The sequence below is a fragment of the Pholcus phalangioides genome, unplaced genomic scaffold, assembly GCF_987345545.1.
Source record: "Pholcus phalangioides strain wild (caught in Gottingen) unplaced genomic scaffold, Ppha-v1.0 ptg000011l_1, whole genome shotgun sequence".
Taxonomy (NCBI): Eukaryota; Metazoa; Arthropoda; class Arachnida; order Araneae; family Pholcidae; genus Pholcus; species Pholcus phalangioides.
The window spans coordinates 26,562,562-26,588,568 of record NW_028301604.1 but is presented as its reverse complement, the minus strand read 5'-3'; the positions used below and the strand labels follow the sequence as shown (position 1 = coordinate 26,588,568).

The following is a 26,007-nucleotide window of genomic DNA, read 5'->3' as shown; positions in this document are numbered from 1 at the left end:
TTTGCTGACTTTAAGCTCTTATTATCTTCCAATGCTTTCTTTACAATATTGCAATTAAACTTCCTGACATCTTCTGTAATCCGCTTTCGTACTGTCTTACAAAGTTCTGCATATTCCACTTTTGATTTAGGGCCATTCTTCTTAATCTGAAATTCTCTCCAGTCTTTCATAAGTTTCTTTGTTTCTTCTGGTTTTTTTTCACCGGTTTGATTTCTTTCTCTCCAGTGACTTCTTTTAGGATAGTGGTTAAAGTTTTGTTCAGCGTGGTGACATCTTGTTCATCCTCAGTGGTGTTATATAGCAAATCAAATCGGTTCTTTAACTCTAACTGGAATTTATATGGATGTTCTTGAAGCTTTACCATATTTTGATGACAGTTTTTCTATTTTTAAGTTTCGCTCTTCTCATTCTAGTGTTAAGCCTCATTCTACATCTAACTAGTCGATGAACACTTCCTGTATTGAATTCGTTAAGAACACTGCAGTCTTGGATCATATGCTTCTTGTTAGATAGGATGTAGTCGATCTCACTGGTTGTTCCAGTTGGGCTTCTCCAGGTCCACATTTTTGGGGGTTTCTTCTTAAAAAATGAATTCATGATGCATAACTGTTCGCTCTCTGCAAATTCGACGAGTCGGTTTCCTTTGTCATTTCGTTCACCGTAACCATGACTTCCACCTGAGCTTTCACCATTTCTTCTCTCTCCAATTCTGGCATTGAAGTCACCCATTACTATTTTGATATGGTGGTTTCCTTTACTATGCAGCTCGTCTAATTCTTCATAAAAGTCTTTTACTTCTTCCTCAGAATAGCTTGTTGTTGGTGCGTAGACTTGTATAATCTGTATCCGGTATCTGCTTGATATTTGCATAACCAGCTTTGCAACTCTATCAGATGTACAATCTAACTCAACGATGTGATTTTTCCAGTTTTTATGAATGAGAAATTCTACTCCACTGGTTCTTCCATTATCTGTTCCTCTGTAGTCCACTGCTATGTCCACTGACAAGTTCAATTTTCCCCTCTCCTTTTCTTCTTATTTCACAGATGCCTAAGATGTCCCAATTTATTCTTTCCAGTTCTTCTTCCAACTCCTGCAAACGATTTCTGAAGAAAGAGATCGTCCGTTATACGTGGCCAAGGTCATCTTATGGCAGCCTGGTCCAACCCAGAGATTCTTAGCACCCTGTCTTCATGTCTTGCTGGTTGCTGCTGTAACCAGGGACAATCAGACTGCTGGAGACTGAGGGCCTTAGTTTACTGACAGAGTTCATACTTCTTTTTAGAGGGTTTTTGGCCGTAATCTTCCACGCTAGTCAGTGCGGGTTGGAGGAAGCCCATCCGCGTCCGTTCACCACGTGTTAAACATGGCTACTTACAGGCTGCACCACGGGAAGGTGCGGATTGGACTTTAAGCCTCTACTCCTAGTCGATTTCTTCAAGTCCTCATAATGAAGCAATTAAAGGGTCTTCTTCTAGTTAACAAGTAAAGACTATTCAGCAGCCTACACATATGTATACATATAAATATATATATACACATATGTATACATATAAATATATATATACACATATGTATACATATAAATATATATATACACATATGTATAGATATAAATATATATATACACATATGTATAGATATAAATATATATATATACACGTAAATTAGATATTATGAAAAGGCGAAAATTGAAAAATTGGAAAAAGTAGGAAAAATTGAAAAAATTATGGATCAGTGAGGAGGTCGTTCTCAAGGGGGAACCCCCCCACATTGCTCCAAACTGCAAAAATGTTTCTAATGATGGTAAGCCTAAGAGGCATAAAATTACCATCAGTTCCCCCGACATTTTTGCGATAAACAAGCTTTGGAAGTCAAATATGAGAATATAGAATTATAACCAGAAAACATGAAAATCATATGAGTAGCACAATATAAAAAGATATTTACACAAAGTGTGTTTAAAAATTGAAAAATGAGAAAATATAATTGAAGAGTGAAGAAAACATACCAAGAGTTCCACATCTTAAAACATGCCGCCTGAATTAGCAATTAGGAAAACGTGGGAGAAGTTTAAAACCTATAAAAGAAGACGGAAAATCGTTGCCACTCAAGATATTTAAAAATTCAGAATATGCTTTTAAAAATTCTTAGCATTATTACAGGTTTTTTTTAATTCTTGAAAGTTGTCCAAAAAATATATTTTTCAAAATTCTAATACTAATATTAGAATTGAAATTTGACAGAAAATTAACTTTAAATTTAAATTCTTTTCTTTTATCAAAAATACCAATATAGGCTATGTTATTAGACAAGCAAATTTTAAGATCCAGGTTTATGTTTTCTTCACTCTTCAATTATATTTTCTCATTTTTCAATTTTTAAACACACTTTGTGTAAATATCTTTTTATATTGTGCTACTCATATGATTTTCATGTTTTCTGGTTATAATTCTATATTCTCATATTTGACTTCCAAAGCTTGTTTATCGCAAAAATGTCGGGGAAACTGATGGTAATTTTATGCCTATTAGACTTACCATCATTGAAATTTGCAGTTTTTTGCAGTTTGGAGCAATGTGGGGGGTTCCCCCTTGAGAACGACCTCCTCACTGATCCATAATTTTTTCAATTTTTCCTACTTTTTCCAATTTTTCAATTTTCGCCTTTTCATAATATCTAATTTATAATTTCGAGTTATGTGTATAAAGCAGCCTTTTTTGGCGCTATACTCTGACTTTTGAAGTTTTTGATTGAAATCTAGTTTTTGTCAGCTGCTCTTTTCATGCATGCTATATATACACATATGTATACATATAAATATATATATACACATATACAATACACACACACATACGCTCTCTCCCCCGAGACCGCACCGTCACCGTAAAAATATAAACTAAACTAATCGCTGACAGTGCGGACTCGTTGCGGTGACAGTTCGCGGCCATGGTGCGGAGATGTGTGAACGGCTGCATTGCTAAGTATTGTGCAATTCTTATACCGAGCGATGACCTACACTTGGATGACACACGTGTCAGGCACGGTGTGGATATGTGTCCAGACCTTAAGGGCTGCTCTGCTTCAGCTATCCAGAAATAAACTGGAACAATTTCTTGATCCTGACAGAGATGGGAAGGAGTATATTCATTCATTCAAACAGAGCACAACTCCGGTCTATCACCCTAGGCAATTTACTACCGATTGAGTTGTGATGGAAGTGTGAGTGTCCCCCCACTCCAAATATCCTGGGTACACCAGACCTCGAAAACTATTATATACAATATAACATCACACATAACACAGAAAGCTCCCTCTCAACATTTGGATAGCCTGGCCCAGTCGTCAAAGTTCAGCAGTCTCGCTAGCAGTTGCCTAATTGGCGATGTTATCAGTGCACTGTTTCCCATAAGGCGCGGCTTTTACCCTCCTTCGAGTTACGTTCGCAGCTCGTGTGGGCAGTTGAGTGGTAGGCTTCCAAGTGAGCCCCAGTGTTCGGTTGAGCCCTTGCTGTCTTGCCATTGTTGCCAGTCGGCGTTGAGGCCAGCCAATGGGTCTTTTGGGTGGTGGGAAGGAGTACACAGAGATGATGATTTTTGGAAGGAAAGATCAGGTGCTTCTACGGCATTGTTTCTCAAAGTGTGCATCGCTGCTCCTAGGGGCCTCGCCAACCCTTTTCAGGGGTGAAACGGTGAGTTGGAGATATTGACTTTTGTGCTTTGATGTGGTTCTTTTAAAAGTGAAAATATCTACTCAATTATTCTGGGAAGCTACAGATGAACCATGAATTTGGTAAGGGAGGCGTGGGTGACAAAATATTGAGAACCCGTACTCTACGGGTATATCATCTCTATATGTATTTTTGCCATATGGTGGCCAATGTTGTTCACGAGCTATCAACGTGTCAGACTGTTCATTACATGGTTCCGTTCAGCATAGATATGTTCGAAGGAAGGGCATTGATACTGCTTCCATAGCGTATTGATAAGTGCGCTCACCTGGATCGCGAGGGGATGGTGCACCGTCCACTACCACGTATCGAAAAATCGAGGGGGATGTGTATTTTTCTTTCTATAAAGATCAATATCTCAAATGAAAATATAAAGGCCACAACAGGTAAAATGTCCAATGAGGGGGCTGAGAAAAGATATATTTAACATCCATATATCTAAAACACTGCAACCCAATATAAACCTTTTTTTTTACAATGCACGTTTCATTTTTGAGGATAACGATATTTTTCAAAAATACGTATATTTTCAACAATTTGTATGGTCACTAATTAAGGTAGGAAGAGAGCATACTATGAGAGAGCATACATGAACAGGATTTAACTATTTTAATTTGCAATTTTTTTTACATATTTTTTTGTGACATTATAAAAATTAAATTATTGTGCGTGTATATGTGTGTAAATGATTACTTTATATGATAACAGAATGCTATGAAGGTTGCTTTGGCATAAATAGAAAATTAATATTATAAATTATTTTTGACCTTCTGGAAGGGCGAGCAGTCCCTTGAAAGTCACAAAGTAGGTGTATGTGCATGTCCATTTTTGTTTAGCTTTGTTTATTTTTTGGTCATTTTTGTCTTGTCATATGTCTTTCTTTTGTATTTTGTTACGTGTTCTGTCCAAAAAAAAAAAAAAAGAGCAATTATCACGAAAAAAAAACTAATAGTCATTAGTAAAATGCAATACTCATGGTAATATATACAATACCATGGTATAAAATACAGTAAAATACATACCAATACAGTATATAAAAAATACATATAGCCCCATATAAATAAAATTATGGTTGTCTTATCTAAGTATGGATAGCTTTCTCGATTCATCCCATTTTATAAGCATCGTATTTCTTTTTAACCCTTTGCGGTCCAGAAGTTTTTTTTGACACTTCATTGGTACAGTTCGTACTTTACAGTACCTCCCTCACAATGAGGAAGGTCCCTAAATGTTTGTCTTTTTTAGGTTTTTGTATAACCTATGAGTTCTGTTAAAAAGCTGAATTCACAGGAGCCTCCCTATTATCGTAAGAGGCCGTTGTCACAATAAAATACCGTGGCTTCTTGATGCGGTCCTATGTCGAGGTAGACAGCATAGGACCACAAAAGGTTAACTTTATACTGTATTCAGTTTCCTATATATTGTACGAGAGGGAGTTGATTAACTTTTTCCCGATAATTTCCTTTTTCAAGGAAATTTTATTCCTTGTTTCTCTCTGAATCTACAGGCTGTCCCCAATTTTTTTGCACAGCGGATTTCTCTGTAACCGTTGACTTTCGAAACATACTTTCAATTACAAAAAGTTTTCAAATGACGTGCAGTTACTTAAAATCTCAATTTGTTTGAGGGGTCACGTACATGAAAAAATAAAGAAATTAACTTTTTGTACAGTCCCCGTATGCCCCGAAACCCAGTTAGAAAGTTGTTGCCCTATCTATTCTGAGGCCAACAAAAAAAATGTCTACGTTTCTAAGTGCAATATTCACTGATATTAAAATTCGAAGAACTGGGTAAATTTGGGGGTAAAAGTGTTAAATGCTGGTAAAACGGGTTTTTCGCATTTAGAGCTTTTTTTTCCCCCCCCAAATTTCCTTAATTTTTCGAATTAAAATATCTCAGTGAATATTGCACTTGGAAACGTGGATTTTTTCTTTGTGTTGGCCTCAGAAGAGACAGGGCAACAACTTTCTAACTGGGTTTTGGGGCACACGAGGACTATAAAAAGTCAATTTCTTTATTTTTTCATGTATACGACCCCTCAAACAAATTTTGAGATTTTAAATAACTGTACGTCATTTGAAAACTTTTTGCAATTGAAAGTATGTTTCGAAAGCAAGGTTACAGAGATATCCACTGTGCAGAAAAATTGGGACAGCCTGTGTATGCGATCCACTGTACTATATCCACTTCGAAAACCTACTTGCTCTTTTGGTTGACTTGCGTCTACTTTTGAAAAGAACAACAGCTTTGCGATACTGCAGTCTTCTGGCACATCTGATTTTGTGAGACAATTTGCATACAAAGCACCTAGCACATTGGCACAACTTCTTTTTCCTTAAAAATTGCAATTAAATATCCATCTTCAACTGGATATTCCCTTTTTCATGCATTTTATAGCATCGTAAACTTATTTCAACATAGGAGCTATTTGCATAACTTCTGTTTCAGTATTCATTACAGAAGTCCGTCTCTTTTTCATCTCCTCCTCTGTTCGGACCCTTTTCTTGACGTTTGTACAGATTATTATAAAGTATTATTATATAAAATATAATACCAATAATTTCAATTTTGCCCACCACATCCACGTTTTATCGTCTTCCAGCTATTCAGTCATCACGAGATGATGGAAGCACATCGCCTGAAACGTAAAAATCTGCGCAGCTCCTGCCCACGCACCGGAAAATATGAATTAACATTCAACAGAAGTCTTTCCTTACTCGTTGGCAAATGAATGAATAAATTCATTGCGCAAAAATCTAAACCTTAAACGTGTGATGATTTCGCCAGGTCCTTGTTGATGAACACCATGGCTGAAATATGGTGGCTAAAAGGAACTGGACGCAGTTCGAACATCTTTTTGCAAAATCTCGGAACGAAATCTGATCGAGAGAATTTTGGCTAGTCTTTGAAGAAATCGCTGGAAAACGTAGAGTAGTACCATAGATAATCTCGGCTGGAGTGGAACTTATGTTCTCCTTGAAGCTGGAACTGATACCGAGCATTACCACTGGTAGGACGTCTATCCATCGTTCGATAGCATGGTACATTATGGCAGCTTTGAGTTGTTGATGGAATTTTTCAACAGCGCCGTTGGATGGTACACTGTCGGTTGAATGCGGTTAACACCAAGCAGTCGTGCTAGGGACGTGCAGAGTGCGGATTCGAACTGGGTTCCGCGGCCAGTGGTAAGCACTTCAGGAACACTAAAGCGTGTAATCCAGCTGGCGAAGAAGGCAGCAGCAACAGTCTCAGCGGTTTGGTCAGGAAATGGTATGGCTTCAGGCCAGCGAAAAAATCTGTCATAACGGTTGTCTTTTGATGGAGGAAGGGGGCCAACTATATCCAGATGGATATGTGAGAATCTGGCTGAAGGTAAACCAGACTCTCCTATGGGAGATCTAGTATGCCTTCTGACCTTAGAGCGTTGGCAATGAATATATGTCCTGTACCATTTTTTGAAGTCCTTGGCGAGAGACTTCCAAACGAATCGTTTTGATATAATTTCCACTGTTGCCTTGGCACCTGGATGGGATAAACTATGAAATAGAATCAAATACTTGTCTTTGAAATGTTTTAGGAACGTAGGGTCGCACATTTTCAGTCGACACGTCACAGTAGTTTGACATCGGAATTAGCGAAAGTCATCGGCCTAAGCTCGAGACCGGTACCGAATCGATAATCGATTCTAAATCGGTGTCCCCAGCCTGCGTGCGAGCCATCTCACTAAAATCAATTATAGTAGGAACTTCAATTTCGGCTATGTGCGAAAGAGCATCAGTGACCGAATTTTGTTCGCCTGACACGTGTTTTATATCAGTCGAAATTTAACTGATGTAATTGAGATGTTTTATTTGCGAGCATTTTTCGCGTACACACTGTACCTTTTCTCAGTTCTTGAGTTTACGTGAAAAAAAATCCAAGTGGTTGGACTTCTTTTTCACCATTTGATCAAAATCGCTCCCAAGGACGTATCCGATGCCCCAACTGTAAGCGTCAAGGGTGCATCTAATGCTGGGTGCGCCAAAAGGGCACAATAGGTTATCAATTTTTCGCACAAAGCAAATGAATTTTTTGTTTCCTCTGTCCAACTAATCGGTTTTAGATCTTTTTGTGTTTCCCTTTCACAAGTTCTTGTAAATTTGCCTGGGCACATGAGCAGCGCCTTTCAAAAATCTGTGGTAAAAATTTGTCAAAGCGAGAAATAATCTCTGCTCATTCACAGTTTGAGGCAAAGGATAATCAAGTAATACTTCAGCTGTATAGGGAATGGGGGAAATCCCTACACCAGTGCCAGTTACGCCCAAAAATTGATTTTATGTTCACCGAAAACACATTTTTCAGGATTAATGACTAAGTCATGATCGCTCAATCATTGAAAAAGTTAGATCACTTTTTTGTGACTTTCCTCGTCAGCGGATACGACAAGCAAATCGTCTAAGTACTCATGGACAAGATCTAAATCGGATAGAATGCTGTCGATAAATCGCTGGAATGTCTGAGCAGCATTTCGCAGCTCAAAGGGCATTCGAATGTACTCGAAAAGTCCGTGAGATGTGATCATTGCTGTTTTTGGAATATCTTTTGGTTCGACAAGAATTCGGTGATAGGCCTTTACGAGGTTTATCTTAGAAAGAATTAATTTTCGAGCAAGACCAAATGAGAAATCTTGAATATGCGGTAAGGGATAACGATCGGGTACAGTTATGGCATTCAACCTACGATAATCCCCACAAATCCGCCACTCACCATTCTTTTTGGGAACGAGATGAATTGGGCTCGCCCATGAACTTTTTGACTGACGAACGATGCCCTGCTTAATTTAGATGTCAAACTCCTTTTTCACCGCTAAAAGTTTTTCAGGCGAAAGTCGCCGAGCCTTAGCAAAAACGGGAGGACCACTCATCTTGATATGGTGAGTGACACAATGGGATTTGGGATCAAAATTGAGAATAGATGTTGTTAATTGGGGAAATTCTCCTAGCAGTTTGTGGTATGGCGATGTTCCGGAAATCATGGCGAGTCCTAAACTCGGTCCTGGATATTTTAGACCAGTGGTAATCAAGGTAGTTAATTTGTCAATAAGACATTTGATTTTGATGTCTACCAAAAGTCCAAATTTTTCCAGAAAATCCGCTCTCAATATAGGATGCGAGACATCTGCCACAATAAATGCAAATGAAAATTTGCTACGTAAGCCTAGATCTAACTCATTGTTTAATGCCGTAAGTGAGGATTTTTGATTTGTTGACGGCAAAAAGACACGATTGATGCGGCTCATTTAATTTTTGTGTAAGCCTTCGGATAGCAACTAATAGCTGCACCAGTTCGTTAGAAATTCCATAGAGGAATGTGTACGAGGTGTATGTACGGTGAAGTAGTAACTAATAGCTGCACCACTGTAAACGAGGAAACGTCAGCCAGAATTTTTGTCCCAAATAAAAAGGCGACTTTGCCCCTGAAATTGACCTGCCGTCGCCACTAACAGGGGGGTTAGTCAATTTTCCGAATATTGACATGGTTGTGCGCATTTATTGGCTTTCTGACAAAATTTTTTGTGGTACCAACATAAATATCCCTTTTTTAAACGATCGTTAAATTTTTTTTTGTTCTGTAAAGTTGATCGGTTGCGATCACTTCGATTATCTCAACTGTGAGAACGAGTTCGAGAGAGTCTTTCGACTTGTTTAGTCAAATTTTCGATTTGTCTCTGCAGTGATTCGAGAGTCGTGCTTGGTGGGCCTACACTGGATACAAATGAGTGTGAAGGAGAAGCCTCTACAGTTTTATCAGCTACAACAGCTAATGATTTTAGAGGGTCGTGGCGCACAGAGAAAATATGTTGTACATTTACCGATAGCCGTTGTTTCCAAAGTGTGGCGGAAAGCCTCATCGGAAACTTGATTCCCCGACAAATTTTGCATTTCGTTCGAGAGCTGAGGAATTTTATCACCGAGCTGTAGCTTTTGAAATAGCAATTTCAATCTCGCAGATTTAGATTGTGCGAAACTCAAAACTCGATCTTTAAGAGTCAAGTAACAATTTTTAGTGGGAAGAAAGCGAACGAGATTGCTCACGTATGAAAGTACTTTTGCATCTAAAACTGATACCACACAGTGAAATTTTGTCAGATCGGCAGTAATTCCTGCTGTGATAAATTGGCTTTCAAGTTGCAAAAACATAAGTCAGGATATGAATCCCAGAAAGGTAACGCGAAAAGCGACGCGAGCAATCCCGGGTTCTCCAACCGTGGTGTCTGAATTTTCTGGCATTTTTGCAAAATCAAGGTTGTTTTTTTTGAATTTACTAAAAATTTTGAATTCAGAATTTGCGATTGTATACAAGTTTAACTACGGTACATAATTTCAGTGAGACGACCAGTGAACAAGACCAAAAACCGCAATCCACAATGAACCAAGACCGGCACGTGTCTCGAGAAAAGACCAAAAACTTTTACCGACTAAAAGTGTCACTGTCCTTCTGCAACACTCAGCAACGTTGACGTCGGACACAAGCGCTTTAGAACTGGTTGACTTGGAGCAGCGATGAAAAGCAGTCGAACGGGCTTTCTGTAGTTACCATCACAATTTGCGAGTCCAGTTTGACCATTTGAAAGTCCGGTTAATCATTTGTGAGTTTGGGTCTACCATTTTGTACCACCATGGATTTGGCCTCAAGAAACTGTTATTCAGAATCGTATGTTGATAACAATTATTAATTTACTCATCTTTCTCCATAATTGCAACTAGTCCAGATCTCTTTTTATTAAAACGTAACTTCAAAACAAACTGGTTAACATGTTAAAAATTATATAACTTAAAACGGATAACGGGATACATAATGTACAAAGCTGAATACGAAGAGCGAGTCGTCAACCGCATCTTTATGCAATACTAGCGGTAACGTCATATTGGCGGCATAACATAACGTGCGATGAGTTAGAGCAACATAGAATTGTCACAGCGACACCTACAAATATATAAATTACCTAATTATTTGTTTTTCTTCTCTATTTCAGAAAACCGTTACAAAAACGAAGTTATGGTTGATAATGAACCGGTCATTTTTGAAATCATTGACACCTGCCCAAGAGTAAGTATGTCGAATAACAAGATTGAGCAGTATAAATAAACGCAGTAACATACTGTATAGAGCAATACAGTATGATTCAAATTGTTTGTGCATAGGACAATCCTTGCAACCGTTTGACTTTGAAAGTATACTTAAAAGAAACTCTAGAGAATACATTAAAAAGAAAAAAATAACAGTCCCCGTGTACCAAAACTTCCCATTAGTGAAATGTAGATCATGCTCCGAAAAGTCATTACCGAAAAATTCCATATTTTTAAATACAAGTTTTATGAAGATACTGTATTGGACTTGAATATTAAATATCTGCATTTTTTCAGCATTTATCGTCAATGATTGAGGGTGCAGTTCGCAAATTTACGAAAACTTAAATTGTACTCAAAGTGTAAATTATGTAAACAATTTAATTGTAATTGTGACTCTAGAAACGTGAAATAGTTTCTCTTCACTAATTTTAATAATAAATAATTTGGTGCACACGCAAATTTTCCAAAAAACACATTTTCCAATTTTTCAATTTACAAATACTTTGAATTTTTTTGCGTCTAACTGTTCAAGTTTTTGTTCTACCAGTACTAAAAATATTTTTTAAATATTTTAATATAAACTGCTGGCAAGCATTACACATGCTAATGTTTTTCACTAAAATTCGTTTCTCTCAAAACGAAAAAGTTTTTTTTAGATAAGGAACATTTTTTCGAACATCACTCATTCGAATGTGTTGAGACTTTGTGTCTCTCTCAACACTATGGTATTACATACTTTAATATGATTTTTATTAAAATTATTTTAAAAAATTTTATGGCACAAAATATGGGTAAATTTTGGTGATTTTTGAAAAATTTGCATGTTGTGGAGTTAAAATTCGATAAAAAAAAAAATAGCCAACAACTAAAATCCTAAAAGCTCATCTTAAAGTATATAACACCATAGCGTTGGGAGACAAAGGTTCAAGACATTTGAATGAGTGGTGTTCGAAAAAATGTTCCTTATCTAACAAAAAACTTAGTTTTGAGAAAAACGAATTTTAGTGAAAAACATTAGCATGTGTAATACCTGCCAGCAGTTTATATTAAAATATTTAAAAAATATTTTTAGTACAGGTAAAACAAAAACTTGGATGCAGTTATAGACGCAGAAAATTTCATAGCATTTAAAAAGTGAAAAATTGGAAAATGAGTTTTTTGGCTCTTTGAGAGGGGCGAGACAATTACAATACGTCGCGCGCACGTGTGTGTGTGCGTGTGTTTTTTTTATTTCATTTCTTGGTCCTGAAAAGGTTGAATAATTATTTTATTATAATTTTGTTTTTGTTCGAGAGGGATGAAAGTACCTGAAGCAGTAAGTGATGAAAAGCATTCATACACAATAAAATATGAATAAAATAACTAATAAGTTGATTTCATTCCATTTGTGTAGTCCCTAAAAATGAGTTTTTGAGCCAATGAAAACTCGCTAATACTGCGATAAGTTGCCGAAACATAGTAATTTTCCATCTTTAATATCTCAATAAATATTGCATTTAAAAATATGGAGATTTTTTGCCAATAACTTTTTGAAGCATGATTTCACTAATTGGAAGTTCTGGCACTCACGGACACAAAGTTTATTATTTTTACTTTTTTAATGTATTCACAACCCCTCAAAAAAATTACTACAGTTATGTCATTTTAAAACTTTTATAATTGAAATTATACTTCTAATATCAATGGTTGCAGAAATAGTCCTATGGACAAACAATTTAAATTACCCTGTATAATAACACTAAGCACTTCTACCGATTAATATAAAATTTAATACCAGCCAAGCTCTCGAAGTGAGTGAAGGTAATTACATTTATTGGTGTCTAGAAAAACTCTAAAGAATGGAATAATTCTTTTGATACCTTCGGTGATGGAAAAAAAGTGTAAGAATATGTCTTTCTGGGCATGTTAGTCTTTATATGCCATAGCTGAACATTTATATTTCTTTTCCCAATTTTCCAAAGTATTCATAACATGGCATTACTGTCAAAACTGGATTTACAGAGAATTCATTTAATTTAATAATATATAACATGTCTATATTTTTTTTGCTCGAGTTTACTTTTCCACAATACGAGGTTTGTTTCCAAAAAGTATCCGACCGTGCATGAACCAATAAAAATAGAGAGACGTGTTTGATGCACGCATGTAAGCAATTCTGGTGCCCATGATTAAATTTTTTTCCTGTCTGCAGAAGCGGCGACGAGTGAGGAAGTGCAAGTGCGCGCTATCGCATTTTCGTTTTTGGCAAAATAGCAGGAAAAACTTGAACAAGGCTACTACATTAAATTTTGTGTGAAGCTTAGTAATTCCCGAATGGAAACAATCCACAAGATTCAAAAGATCTTCGGAGATGAAGTAGGCGGGCGCGGTAGCCCGGTCGATAAGATGCTCGCCTAAAGTACCAAAAGATGTTTAGAGGTGTCGCGAGTTCGATACCCAGTTCGTCCTTGTCAGAAAACTTTCCTGACACAGGGGTACAACAAAAAACGGCAACTTGACCGCAGCAAAAATTGCTACCGCAGGGACTCCCCCATCGAGGGGTTAGCGCACCAACCTCTCGATGAGTATGAAAAACAAGCTTGCCGTTCGGAATCGGCAATAAATTGTAGGTCCCGGTCTGATTAGCCCTCGTGTGCAGAAAATGACCGTCGTGCGACAAAAATGATCAAGTGATGAAGTAGGCACCACAACGATAAAGGAGTGGCACAACCACGTCAAAGATTGCCTCACATCAATGGAGAGGAAAACACGTTCTGGTAGGCCTTCAGCATCCAGAAATGAGATCGTTGTCCAAGCGAGGACTGGTGATGCAGGATCATCGACATGGACGGAGATACGGGAGCTATGCCCCCCCAGCGTCAAAGGCGGAGTCGACTGATCTAATGTGTAAATGTATAAATGAATTAACGTCAACATCATCGTGCCCCCCCCCCCCAGCAATAGTGACCGTGCCCCCCCATACTTCCAAGTCTATGCCGCCTATGATCATTGAATCACGATCAAAGAACTTGCAGACGAGGTAAGTATTAGGCTTTTAAAGAGGCGAGATATCTCGTCAATGCCGCTCAAAAAGTTAACACGATTGAAGAGAAATCAGCATTGGATCCGTCATTCTATTTTGACTGACGATTTGGTCTTTAGGAGATGTAATGTGAAAGTCAAGCTGACCGTCTTCTTTGACTGCAGTTGCGTGGTTCATCACGAATACGCAACACACTGTACAACCATTATCCGGGAGTACTACCAAGAGATTCTGTGTCGCAATTAGCAACTCCATCAATCATAATTAATGCAATAGCGTTGTTCAAGTTTTTCGTACCATTTTGTTAAAAATGAAAAAGTTCGACGACGCTCACTTACACTTTCTCTTTCATCGGTGGTTTGCCGGCGACTGGCAGCTTCTACAGACGAAAAAAAATTCAAGTATGTGCACTAGGATTGGCCTTAGCTGAACTAAACTCGGGCATATAGAAATTTAACGGATGGTAGGATTGAGCCTTGGCTATGCACGTTGATTGTGCTGCTATGTTTAAAAAATATGTGATAATAAAAATAAGCACTAACAAAATCGAAATTATTTTACCTTCAAAACCCGGAATAATTTGAGACTGGAAGGATTTAACTTGACAAAGAGGAAAATATAAAATGTTTTCACCCGTGTACATGGTTGTGTGAATACTTTTTAGTGGTGTATCTGTTGAATCTTTAAATACTTCAAGAAACCTGTTGCAGTAATTCTGCGTTGACATTTCTTTCCAGTCTGAAAAAGATTTCCCAAAAGATGAAATTTTACAGTGGGCGGATGGATTCATGTTGGTTTATTCAATCATAGATCGAAATAGTTTCACTTACGTGAAAGAAGTTCGCAAGATGATTCAGAACTCAAGACCATCGTCTCCTGGGGGCGGTGGAACTCAAGGAGCTTCTCCTGCTCCTTGCCCTGTCGTCGTCGTCGCAAATAAAGCCGATCTTATACATTTACGTCAAGTCACCACAGAAGAAGGTAGGTAATTCTCGCTACAGCTGTATTGCATCGTACAAAATAGTAATTGTCACAAAATAGTCATGATTAAAGTGACTATTACGTACGCTCCAGAGAGTTTTCTACACAATATTTCCACTGGGTAAGATTAACCATTGGAATACAATTGCGCGAAATGTAATTAAGTAGTTCAAATTTCGAACACTGCTTGTGTGTCTAATTCTTTTAACATCCCTCCCTTCTCTTTCATTGAAAAATGATGAAAATTTTGAAAAACTATTGGTCGTCTCGAAAGTTCTGGGTGTCTTTCTTGTAAGTATGAGCGAAGGCGGGAAAAAAAGGTTCAAGACTACTTTTTGTTAGAGGAAAAGTGAATCATTAGTGAATCAAAAAAAAAAATAAATAAATAAAAATAAAAATCATTACTTTCTTTATTTTTCTTTCAACTTCAAGTGACTTTTCACGTATTTTGAAAAGTTTTTCCTTTTGTTTAATTTAGCTGGTTTGAAGGCAGAAAACTAATCCACTGTTTTTGACAGCAAACAACATAAACAATTTTCAATTTTAGGAAAAACTATTTTTGGAGAATTTTAGGTTTCCTGCGATATCCGCTTTTATGGCATCGTGATCTGCTGCAACAGGTCATTCACAGGACCGTCTTGGGAGCATCATGGGGTCCCCGGGCAATGTGTTTTTTCCGGGGGGCGCTCCACCTGGCTACAAATTTTTCCTTATCAATTTGCATGGCTTGAAACTCAACTTCCAATCAGCGATATTGATTGAGCATCCTGTTCAAATATTCAAAATGCACCGATTATGGTAACAGTGAGATTGTATTTTCTCAGTAGATTTCTAACTCCTCCTTCCCCCAAATTATCATGAAATGTTTAGTTTCATATTGCAAAAAAAGCAACTTCCACCTTTAACAAAAACACTCAAACATTTTCAGACGATTTAATAACATTTATTTGCCGATCAACCAAATAACTTAAGACCCATGATTCTCAACGTGGCGTCCACGTCTTACAGGATTGCTCCAAGGTGTTTTGATTTTTCCTTATATTTGCCTTTTTCGTTGGTGATATATTTTTCTGAGAAATTATTTTATATCTAGGCATTTATTTGTATGTTTTTCACACAATATCAGTTCAAATTATTATTTTCAACAGTGTCATAGCGTTATTCACAAGTGCATTGTGTGTTTCCGGTTCTGTAGCAAATCAACTTCTCTGCTAATGGACGATTTACCAGCTCATCGAGTCACCACATGAGCAGACCATTCACGAACTGTGGTGTAGATTTTGCTATCCCTATCGAATAAAGCTTCATAAAGGTCGAGGATCCAAATTTGCGAAGGGATACATTGCTCTCTTTTCATATGCTTGACAATTAAGGCTGTACACCTCGAATTTGTGAGTGATCTCTCATCGGATTCATTAATTGCAGCCTTGAAGAGATTAAATGCTCGACGTTGCTTGCCAATGAATATATACCGTGATAATGCAACAAACTTCGTTGGTGCACGGTTTAAGCTCGATGAGCTAACGTTGTTTGTGAATGAAATAGACAACAATCAAGAAATCTCATATTTCCTGAACCAATGTTCCATTCGGTGGCACGTGATACCACCTTCCTCTCCTCATTTTGGAGGGCATTGGGAGGTCGGAATTAAATCGGTTAAGTTTCATTTAAAAAGAGTTGTTGGAAATTCACGCTTGACATTTGAAGAGCTATCTACTCTAGTTTGTCAAATGGAAGGGATACTCAATTCTAGACCATTGGTGGCTCACAACGACGAAAACACAGACTCGGTGCAAGTATTGACACCTTCTGATTTTTTGACTGGCGATGTTCTGTGCTCAGTTCCAGAAAAAGTCGACGATGTCAAGCATCCGTCAACGAGATGGCAACTTGTCCGGAATCTGAAGAACAGTTCCTGGAAACGATGGCACATTGAATATCTCCATTCTCTGCAACAAAGGCATAAAATGAAAGAACACCTGTTACAACCTGTCTGTAGGTGATGTGGTACTTAAGGAGAGCAACCTTCTACCATCAACTTGGCCGATTGCTAAAATTGTGAGAACGCATCCCGGAACTGATGGACTTGTTTGTGTAGTCACGGTGAAGACTTATGAAGACTTGCAGGGGCCTTTACAAGCGGACTATCACCAAGATCATCAAGCTTCCCTTGTGACTCTAATGTATAGCAATCAATAGTAATTAATTAGGACAGGAGTATGTTTATAATTCGGTAACGCGCCACCAGATGGTGTTGTTCTTTATTAAAAATATTTCCCCTCATGCGGATGTATGGACCTCGGCCCTTTGTGTGTCCAAGATAGTGTTGAGGTTACCGCTGTCTCAAAGCATGACAGCTCAGTGTGTTCTGATTAATTCGGAGTTCATTAAAGTTTTGTTTTTCGTTTAAACCCGGAATTCTTTATTTTCGCAGACGCGAACAGAAGAACATCAGAACAACATTCGTTTCATTTTGTTTCTCCGGCTGCCTTGGCTCAACGCGGAGTGAAAAATTGCATCTCTGCCCCCCCCCCTACCGGGACTCGAACCCGGGTCCCTCGGATGATGACCGAGTGCTCTACCAGCAATTTCTTGGTGATCTTTTTTCTGAGTACTTCAACTGTCCTGTCGTTCTTTTACTTTTCTCTTTCATGGATATGCTCTTTGGAAGTTTTAGGCCATACATGATCAACCCGTGACCCGCGAGCCAAATGTGGCTCTTGAAAACATCTGATAGGTCAAATCGAACAATGTTATTTTAAGAAAAAATTATGGCGAGCCTCAGTGGCCGCAAAAGTCAACGAATGCGAATACAATTCGAGATATAGGTGTTTCTCAAAGTATGCGCTCTAGAATGGAGAGACAAAAACCTAGCTTCCGCGATTACTGTTAGTAATCGCGGTTTTTTCGAAGTTTCGAAAAATTCGAACAGCGATGCTCATTTTTTTATGCATTGTAAAGTGATCGACGCAGTAAAAAACTAAATGGCGTTGGAACCAGTGTTATTCGAAAAAATAATATTGAAGAGTGATTTCACTCTTCTCAAAAATTTTGAGGGGTATTTTCGTAAAAAAGAGGGGTATTTTTTTTTTTTTTTATGAGAAACAAAAATAACTCTACTTAAAAAAAAAATTACTCAAAATTTGAAGGAGTGTTTGCATTCCTCAATGGAATTTGTAAGAATAAAGTAGAATTTTGATGAGCATTGGCGAGCACTGGTTGGAACGATACCTGTAGCACCATGGCCGCAACTAGGATTTTGGCCAACCGGGGCAAACATGATTTTGCCGCACCCGCAACTTTAAAATTCGGTAATTTAATACCTGTGTTCTTTGTTCCCACCTAAAACTGCCGCCCTCTAACTCTAAATATTGCCACCCGGTGCAGCAGCACCTCCCCTGGCCCCTCTAGTTCCGGCTCTGTATAGCACCATAAACATGAACAATTTTACATGTAACACCATAAGCGCTTGATGCAGACAAAGAAACCTACCGAAGCGACCAATGCAGATCACATTTCTGCAGCTGGAAGCGCATCAAACCAGCAGCTCTTAGAGATAGGCCTCTGCACTGTGTGCCATAAACGTCATTCGGACTACCTAGAATGTTTGCCATATTTTGAAACACAGCATACTATTTCGTTTCTTATTTTGGCGTAGAATCTTCCTGATTAGCTCACAAATGCCGCATAGTGATTGGATGTGGGGGAATAGAAATCGCCAATTCTGAGCCCGATCATTTCTTTTCCTTACAATAATGATACTGGCACGAGCAGGGAATTTTTTCCCTGAATATTCTGATGGAAAATGGACTACTTACTGACGTCACAAGCAGAGTGCGGAGGCCTTCTATTTCTAGGAGGTGCTGATCAACCCCCTGACGAGATCTATATTGTGTATATCCTGCATCGGCATTTATGGGGTTACAAGTACCGTTCCAACGCTATTCCTTTTCCCTGCGCAGATCACTTAGCAATGCATGAAAATGAGTGTGTTGCTATTTGAATTTTTAGAAGTTTTGTTGCTGTAACAGAACCTCTAGGTTCGTTTTTCTCTACTCATTCTGAAGCGCCCAGAGGCGGATTTAATGGTTGACGCCCGGGCCTCGACTGCTAAAGGGCTCTGAAAAACCCAAAATTTTCACTTTTTTTCTAATTTAAAAGGGGGCTCAATATTTTCTCCTGCATCCGGGGCCTCAACTGAATTTAATCCTTCTCTGCAAGCACCACACCCTAAAAGCTTTTCCTGGAATTTCATTTGCATTCGTTCATTTTTACGGCTGCTAGGGGCTCGTATGTCTGAAAAATTATTTTATGACCACCCTGTATGTCTTGTCTATACTAAATATTTATTGTGGGACTGAATGAATGAACGCCAGAACTTTGCCACTGGACTTATCCCGTTGCCGAGATCTCTTCCAGCCCAGCTTCGTGGCAGAGTCTAGAACACTGTGTCAAAAAAAAACAACATACAAAAATTTTACAACATATTTTCCCCGGACAACTGGGTACTATCGCGATTAGCAAATTTTGTGGTGATTACAGACGAGATGCGATTGGGAGTTGGAGAAAAGTTTCGGGGTTTCGTTAAGATGGATGAATGTACACATATTAGGATGGAGGTATATTTTATAAAAGTAATTGAGCCCCCCCCCCCATGCCATCTCATCTGTTATCTTACACTTGCCATATTATGTACACAGGATACAAAAAGAAAAAGAAATGAGAATCTTATTGTGAAATAAAAAAAAAATATATATATATATCCATCGGAGCGAGTCTCCTCTCTCGCTTAACACCTTATTGGTGAGCAAATGGGTTTGATAACTTGCGGACTAGAAGCCAGCATCAGTTTTATTGGGTTGAGTTCACTCGCTCGGTGGATTTGATGAAAATATACAAAATAAAAGTACTGTGTGGGGGAATAATATACAATTAGGGATCACCCGTGCCATCTCGCTTAGCACCTTATTCGGTGAGCAACATGAATACGACAATATGAGTACGCACGTGTGTTGTGGACATGAAATGCATGAAGAACTTGAATAGAGGAAAGAGAAATACACATATACACACATTTATATACATATATAACTGCCAGGTCGAGTCGTCTCACCCTAACCCTATTTTGGTGAGCAATGTGGGCTTGGTTTAAATGGGGGATTGTCTGGAGAGAGCCTTAGCTAAGGATCGGCTTCGGTCTTGGTGTTTTGGTTGACTCACTCTGGCTGGTTATATTTATATATAAAAAAAAATGAATATATATATAAAATATAAACTACATGTAATGGGGGTTATTATGAAAACCATTCGTGTCCTCCCGCCTAGCACCCTAATTAGAATAGCGGAATGAAGGACACTTGTGGTTATCACATTTACATCATTGTAACGGGAATGTCATAAAAATTCTTGTTCGGGTCCCGTTAGTACATGTAATGGTTATGTATTAGTAGCGGCAGTCATGTGGATATGATATATATTTTTGTTGTTGTTTTTATCCATTTCTGTTCCCCCCCCCCTTATGTTTTCGTAACATTATTTTATAAATCTGGTGGACAGATTTTTTTGATTTTCGTTGGCGTGTATATATCTGACAAGGCTTGTAATCCTTGCTGCTGTGTTTTTGTTTTTGATAATTTGAGTGAACCATTGTTTTCTATTGTTTTTGATAATTTGAGTGAACCATTGTTTTGAGTGAACCAATACACGTACTATTGTGTTTCTATTTGTTGGATCTAGAAGTGCTTGAAGGGAGGAGCGGCTATCAGTTATTATTAAAACTCGTTCTTCTGCTTCCGTTGCGTATTGTGCAGCTGCTTCTATCGCTAACAATTCTGCTTGAAAGTTACTATTGTTTTTATCTAGAGCCGCTTGCCACGTTTGCTTTTCTGTATTGTTTGTGTATACAATTGTATATAAGCTGTTTGTTTATAGGCTGCCCCAACGCCTTCATCGGATTTGGAGCCATCTGTGTATATGTGGGTGTTTGCTAGTTTTATATCGTGGCCGTCAATCGAAATTTGATTGGGGATAGTTGAGCAGGAGGAGTGGTTATGCCAGCCATGCTCCCTTGCGTCAAAGTTATTGGGGTCAAAGTCTAGAAGTTCTGGTTGAATGTTTTCCTAAACCTAACTGCGTTTGTGTAGACTGCTTCCATGTGGGGCTTTAGGTGTGGGCAGTTGCCTGTGATCACCTGGAGTCCGAGCGTGGCTGTTGTGTCATAGGCTCCGGTTATTGTTAAAAGAAATTTCCTCTGTTTTATTGTGGGATTGGATGAAATGAGGTAAGCTTATTAGAAAACTCGATCCGCTCCGGAAGTTATACTACTTAATCCGATAATTGGGTGCAGCGAGGTAAACCTACTCAGCACCAGAGGATGCTAAAAGATGCAGCATGCATCATAACTCAAAATTAGTCACTAGACTAATTAAAGCTAAAGCTCAAAATTTGGGAACAAAAATGTCATTAAGACATGGGATTTATTACACCAATTGATCAATTAACAAAAATAGGCTTGTAATTCATTCACATGGCCTAAAAAACTTCAATTAACAATTAATTACAATTTATATTATACGATACATTTTTTTTAAAATTTAAGTTACAAATTTAAAATTATTTACAAATAAAAATGTACAATTATTTTCATATTATTTATTTACGTTGAAATACTTTCACCCCTAATTTAAACAATGCCCTTTTAGCGAGTACCTTCACAGAATACCTTAATTTGAAACTACAGTATATACACAATTCACAATCAGCTTTAAAAACATTAATCAAGCTACGTTAAATTATTTTGATATCTTAACCTAAGGGGATTTTAGGGTCAATATTCATAGTTTTATGCTTGACATTACTTTCCCACTTTCTTCTGCATCACCTTACAGTTATTATCTGTTTGCACAGGTGATTTTTTGCAGATTCAAGTTCTGTTGAGATGGTGACAGTGAAATGAGGTAAAAAAATGTCTTCCACCACTCAAATGGCAGTGAAATGAGGTGAAATTGTTCAGTTGTTCATCTAACAGTGATGAATACACGCTTCAGGTATAGAAGCGTGTCGGTCTGGTCTTCTTTCGCTAGCCCTGAAGCGTCGCAAAACCTATCGAAACGCTTCTTCCACTTCAGCATGGGCAGAGATAGACTTCAAAAATTGAAGGGAGGGCCATTATGAGGATGTCAAATTTATACACATTAGATCAGTTATTCCCTTCCCCCGTATCTCTGCTCTGCCCATCCGTTTCAGCCGGTTGGTGTTGCAAATGGAAAGGTCCTGGACACGGCACTCGGAATGTTAACGAAATTCGCTAAGCCCTAACCACGAACAGTCACACGACACTATGTAACAAAGTAAAAATCTAGTCCCAGTTCGTCGAACGAAAGAAACGAAGTCAAAACTTACGCGATGATGTTCGAAAACTGGATGGGTGGATTTTCTCGCATACCGCGCTGCTATCATGCTTCATTTGTTCTCTAACCATATCATATGTTGGCCTATAATATTTAAAGCCAACAAGAACTATAACAAATATTTTTATTAACATAAAACAACCCCCCTTCCCCCCCAGCGTTCGTCTCGCACTATTTTGTTCAAAAACCCAACGTTTTTGAACCTTCTCTGCTGCGGTTACCGTCTTGGCTGGCTGACTGAAAGATCAGAATTATTTCAAGGAGTGCCGAGTGTATTGGTCCCTTTCAGTCCCTGGATGAAGAGAGAAAATTGTGTGTCTATATAGAGGTGAATAGAGTGTGTGGGTGTAGGTGTGAGTATATGAGGAAAGAAAAAAAATTAACTGAAAAATGTATAGGATTTTCTGAATGTTATGCTGAAACGAATCTTTGAAAAGAAAAGCGACTTGTCAAAACCCACGTCCCCCTTGCATACCGGACAAGCGCACTAACCACTACACCAGAGGCACACTTTTAACATCCTTATAACACGCATGATTAGCTTGAAGCGCTGAGGGGAGACATTGCAGCCTCCCTCAACTACAACAATTTCCACCGAGCTGGCTATAGTATTAAGTATTAACATATTGCATGCGGGCTATTGGACTTCCGCGTGTAGTGGGCGTTTTTTCGTGAATTTCGCAGGAGTTTGGCCATTCAGTAAAATCGCAATAAATTGACAACTACTTCGTTTTTCTCAACGAAACTTTTTTTATTTTACACTTAAATATATGCTCTACGTACTTTTGCGGGATATTTTAAACTTGTCGATATTTTGATAATATCTGTTTGATTCCGTGACTAAATATGTAAAAAAAGTCGTCACCTATAAATAACTGCTGCATCAACTGTGGATTCAGGAACATTAGTCATATCAATTATCCCAGGACGACCCAAAAATTCTTCAAGGACTGGAGGATTGTCAATTGATGACCATTCATCTGCTTCTTCATCATAACTTGTTTCAGAACCGCTATAATAGTTCTCCGAGTGAACACTCGAGAACGTGGAATAATGTCATCATCGTCGCTTTCTTCGTTATCTTGACTTTCGGAATTACTATCATACGAAAAATCCGATAATGCATCAGCATATATTTCTTGATCACTATTTTCGTCACAATAGCTCATTTTATCATTGTTGTAATCAATAATAGAAAAAACAAGCTTCAAATTTACAAAACACGACTTGTACGTTCTGAAGCTGTTATACCAAGTAACTCGACAAACTAAACTTCTAGAAAGAAACAATGGAAATCGTTGCAACACAAACACCATACACACTTACAATGCCCATCGTATTTATACGATACCCGCTCTCCAGCACAAATCTACTAAATACGTACTTTGATGTGACCCGCGCTCTAGTGACAGACTGCTAAAAACGTAAAAGCACGTTTCCCGCATGCAATGTGTTAAGAGATGGGTTTCCCCCCCCCCCATCATCTCTTAAATGAAATTTAAGTTTATGAAAGAGAATTTTGTGTGTGGTAACAATGTACCTTTTCAAGTTAGTGCATTTATGCCTAAGTCGGCAATTCGGGACAAGAGAATCATAAGTAAACTAAAAGTTTACTTAATTCATCTACTGGGGGGGGAGGGGGGGTATTTCGAAACCTCGAAAGAGAATGCCGGGATGGAAATGTTTATTACGTGTTATAGTTTAGCGGTCAAGAAATAAATTTCAATTCCGAAAACTTGGAAATTTTCGTCATGTCCAGTTGACGTAACCCCATTAGCTGAGAGAGAGAGGTTCCATTTCAGCATTGGTTGAAACAGTGGTCAGGTCGTCCGGATGAAGAAATGCGGTTACCGTCTTATATCTCCATCCATTCGTCTATATATTCTATTCTGGTTCTGGTATATATTCTAGAAACCTTGTCTCCATCTACATTGCTAACAAATTCGGAGGTTCGCTGAACGTATTTGTGTCTTTCATTTACTGTCTTTTTGTGGTGAAACCCTAAATGGCATTGCCACTATCAAAATCGAAGAAATGTTGAAGAAAAACACAGAAATTTACCAAAAAAACTTTCAAAAAAGGTTTCAATGATTAGGAGCCATTTTTTTGTTTTGAGGTGCCATGGGAATGGTCTCCATTGGCCCGAATATTAAGACGCTAATGATCTTTATCATTATTTGACATTTACACTGTAGTATTAAATTGGAAAATTTACAATATTGTGTGAACACACACGCGCGAGTTACTTTGGCCGATTTTTATAAAACTTTGTTTAATCTTATGCTATGAAAATAACAAACATAATAAATACCGAGATTTAAGGTAATATTTAGATAGCCCTCAAACCTTTCTCTAAAGACTTAACAAATCCACTTTCTATAATATTTTTATGAAATTTATTTATTTTTATTTTGGGAAAAAGTAGCCCGTGTTTATGGTGCGCTTTCTTTGTGGCCCTGTTAACATTAGAAAAAATCCCCCATTGGCCCGAACATTGGAAAAAATCACTGAAGTGGCCCACGACCGGTTACAAATCCATTAAGAGTATACCGCAGGGCCGTCATTTCAACTTTTCCCGGGGGGGGGGGCAAAGAACATGTACTCAATGTATGTATATATATATATATATATTTGTATGTATATATATACAATTTTTTTAGTGTATTTTCAAAAGTCGGGGGGGGGGGGCAACGGCCCGAAAATGACGGACCTGGTGTACCGCACTCATCAAAATGTTCAGCATTCCTGCTTTAGACCAAATAAAGAGCTTTTTAGTCTTCCTCCACGCGAATAGGAGTTCAGTTTTTGAATAATAAGAATTATACAGGGTGGACGAGAAGTCCTGGACATATTTTAAAAATTAATAAGAAATCTACCAATTGCCATAAAATAAAGATGTGGTTTGCACTAAAATACTTTTATTTTAATTTATCAAAAAAAATGAAAAGTTCAAATTTCACTCCCGTGTCGCTGTGAAACGAAAAACTCGACGTAACACATGAAATGCAACAAAAACAGTGCATAATTAATGTTTATGACAATTTGCGCGTGACTTAAAACTATCACATTTCAATATGAGCGCCCTTCTTAGCTCGTTCTACATCTAAACGGGTGAAAGGGCGCTCATGTTGAGAAATATGGTAGTTATATCTAAACGCAAATTGTCATAAACATTAATCGTGCACTGTTTATGTTGCACTTTATGTGTTATGTCGAGTTTTTCGCTTTAGAGCGCCACCTGTAAGTGAAATTTGAGCTTTTTTTTTATTATAAAATAAGAAAGAAAACTAGAACGTGATAAGTGTTTTAGTGCAAACTGCACCTTTTTATGTCAATTGATTGATTTATTATTAATTTTTAAAAGTGTGTAAAGGACTTCTCCACCCTGTACGTCATAAGGGGGAGGGGAAATCAGGATTTTGCAGTTACATAAGTGAGGCCATGAAAAGGTTGGGAACCACTGCTTTAGATCCTTGTTATGAGGGACCCGGTCCGCGAGGTGACTCGACACAAAATTCTCACCTACGCGAGACATCTTTCGGCGCCCCTCCAGTGAATAAGCTGCATCAGAAAAATTATACAGAAAACTCAAAAGAGTTTTTGAGGTATCATATTTGTATGCGATGCCTCACTCAATACATAATACAGTGATACTAACGAAGAGATAATTCGTTCCCGAATCCCATTCGTTAGCCGAAACATGATTTTCCATAGGTTTCTATGAAAAATTGTTTAATTCATTCCAGTTATGGA

General features: G+C 38.0%; 1 protein-coding gene across 3 annotated transcripts in view; it reads left to right on the top strand.

Annotated features, from left to right (window-relative positions):
• LOC149080285 (ras-related and estrogen-regulated growth inhibitor) overlaps positions 1–26,007 on the top strand; it is a 101,694-nt gene that overhangs the window by 56,573 nt on the left and 19,114 nt on the right. For all 3 annotated transcript variants that reach the window (XR_016193559.1, XM_089239415.1, XM_089239416.1), the window contains 2 exons: positions 10,746–10,819; positions 14,602–14,845. Coding sequence is in view for 2 of the 3 variants with exons in the window: in XM_089239415.1 (XP_089095541.1) it covers positions 10,746–10,819; positions 14,602–14,845 (318 nt within the window). In the remaining variant the exon portion in view is untranslated. The remainder of the gene's footprint in view (positions 1–10,745; positions 10,820–14,601; positions 14,846–26,007) is intronic.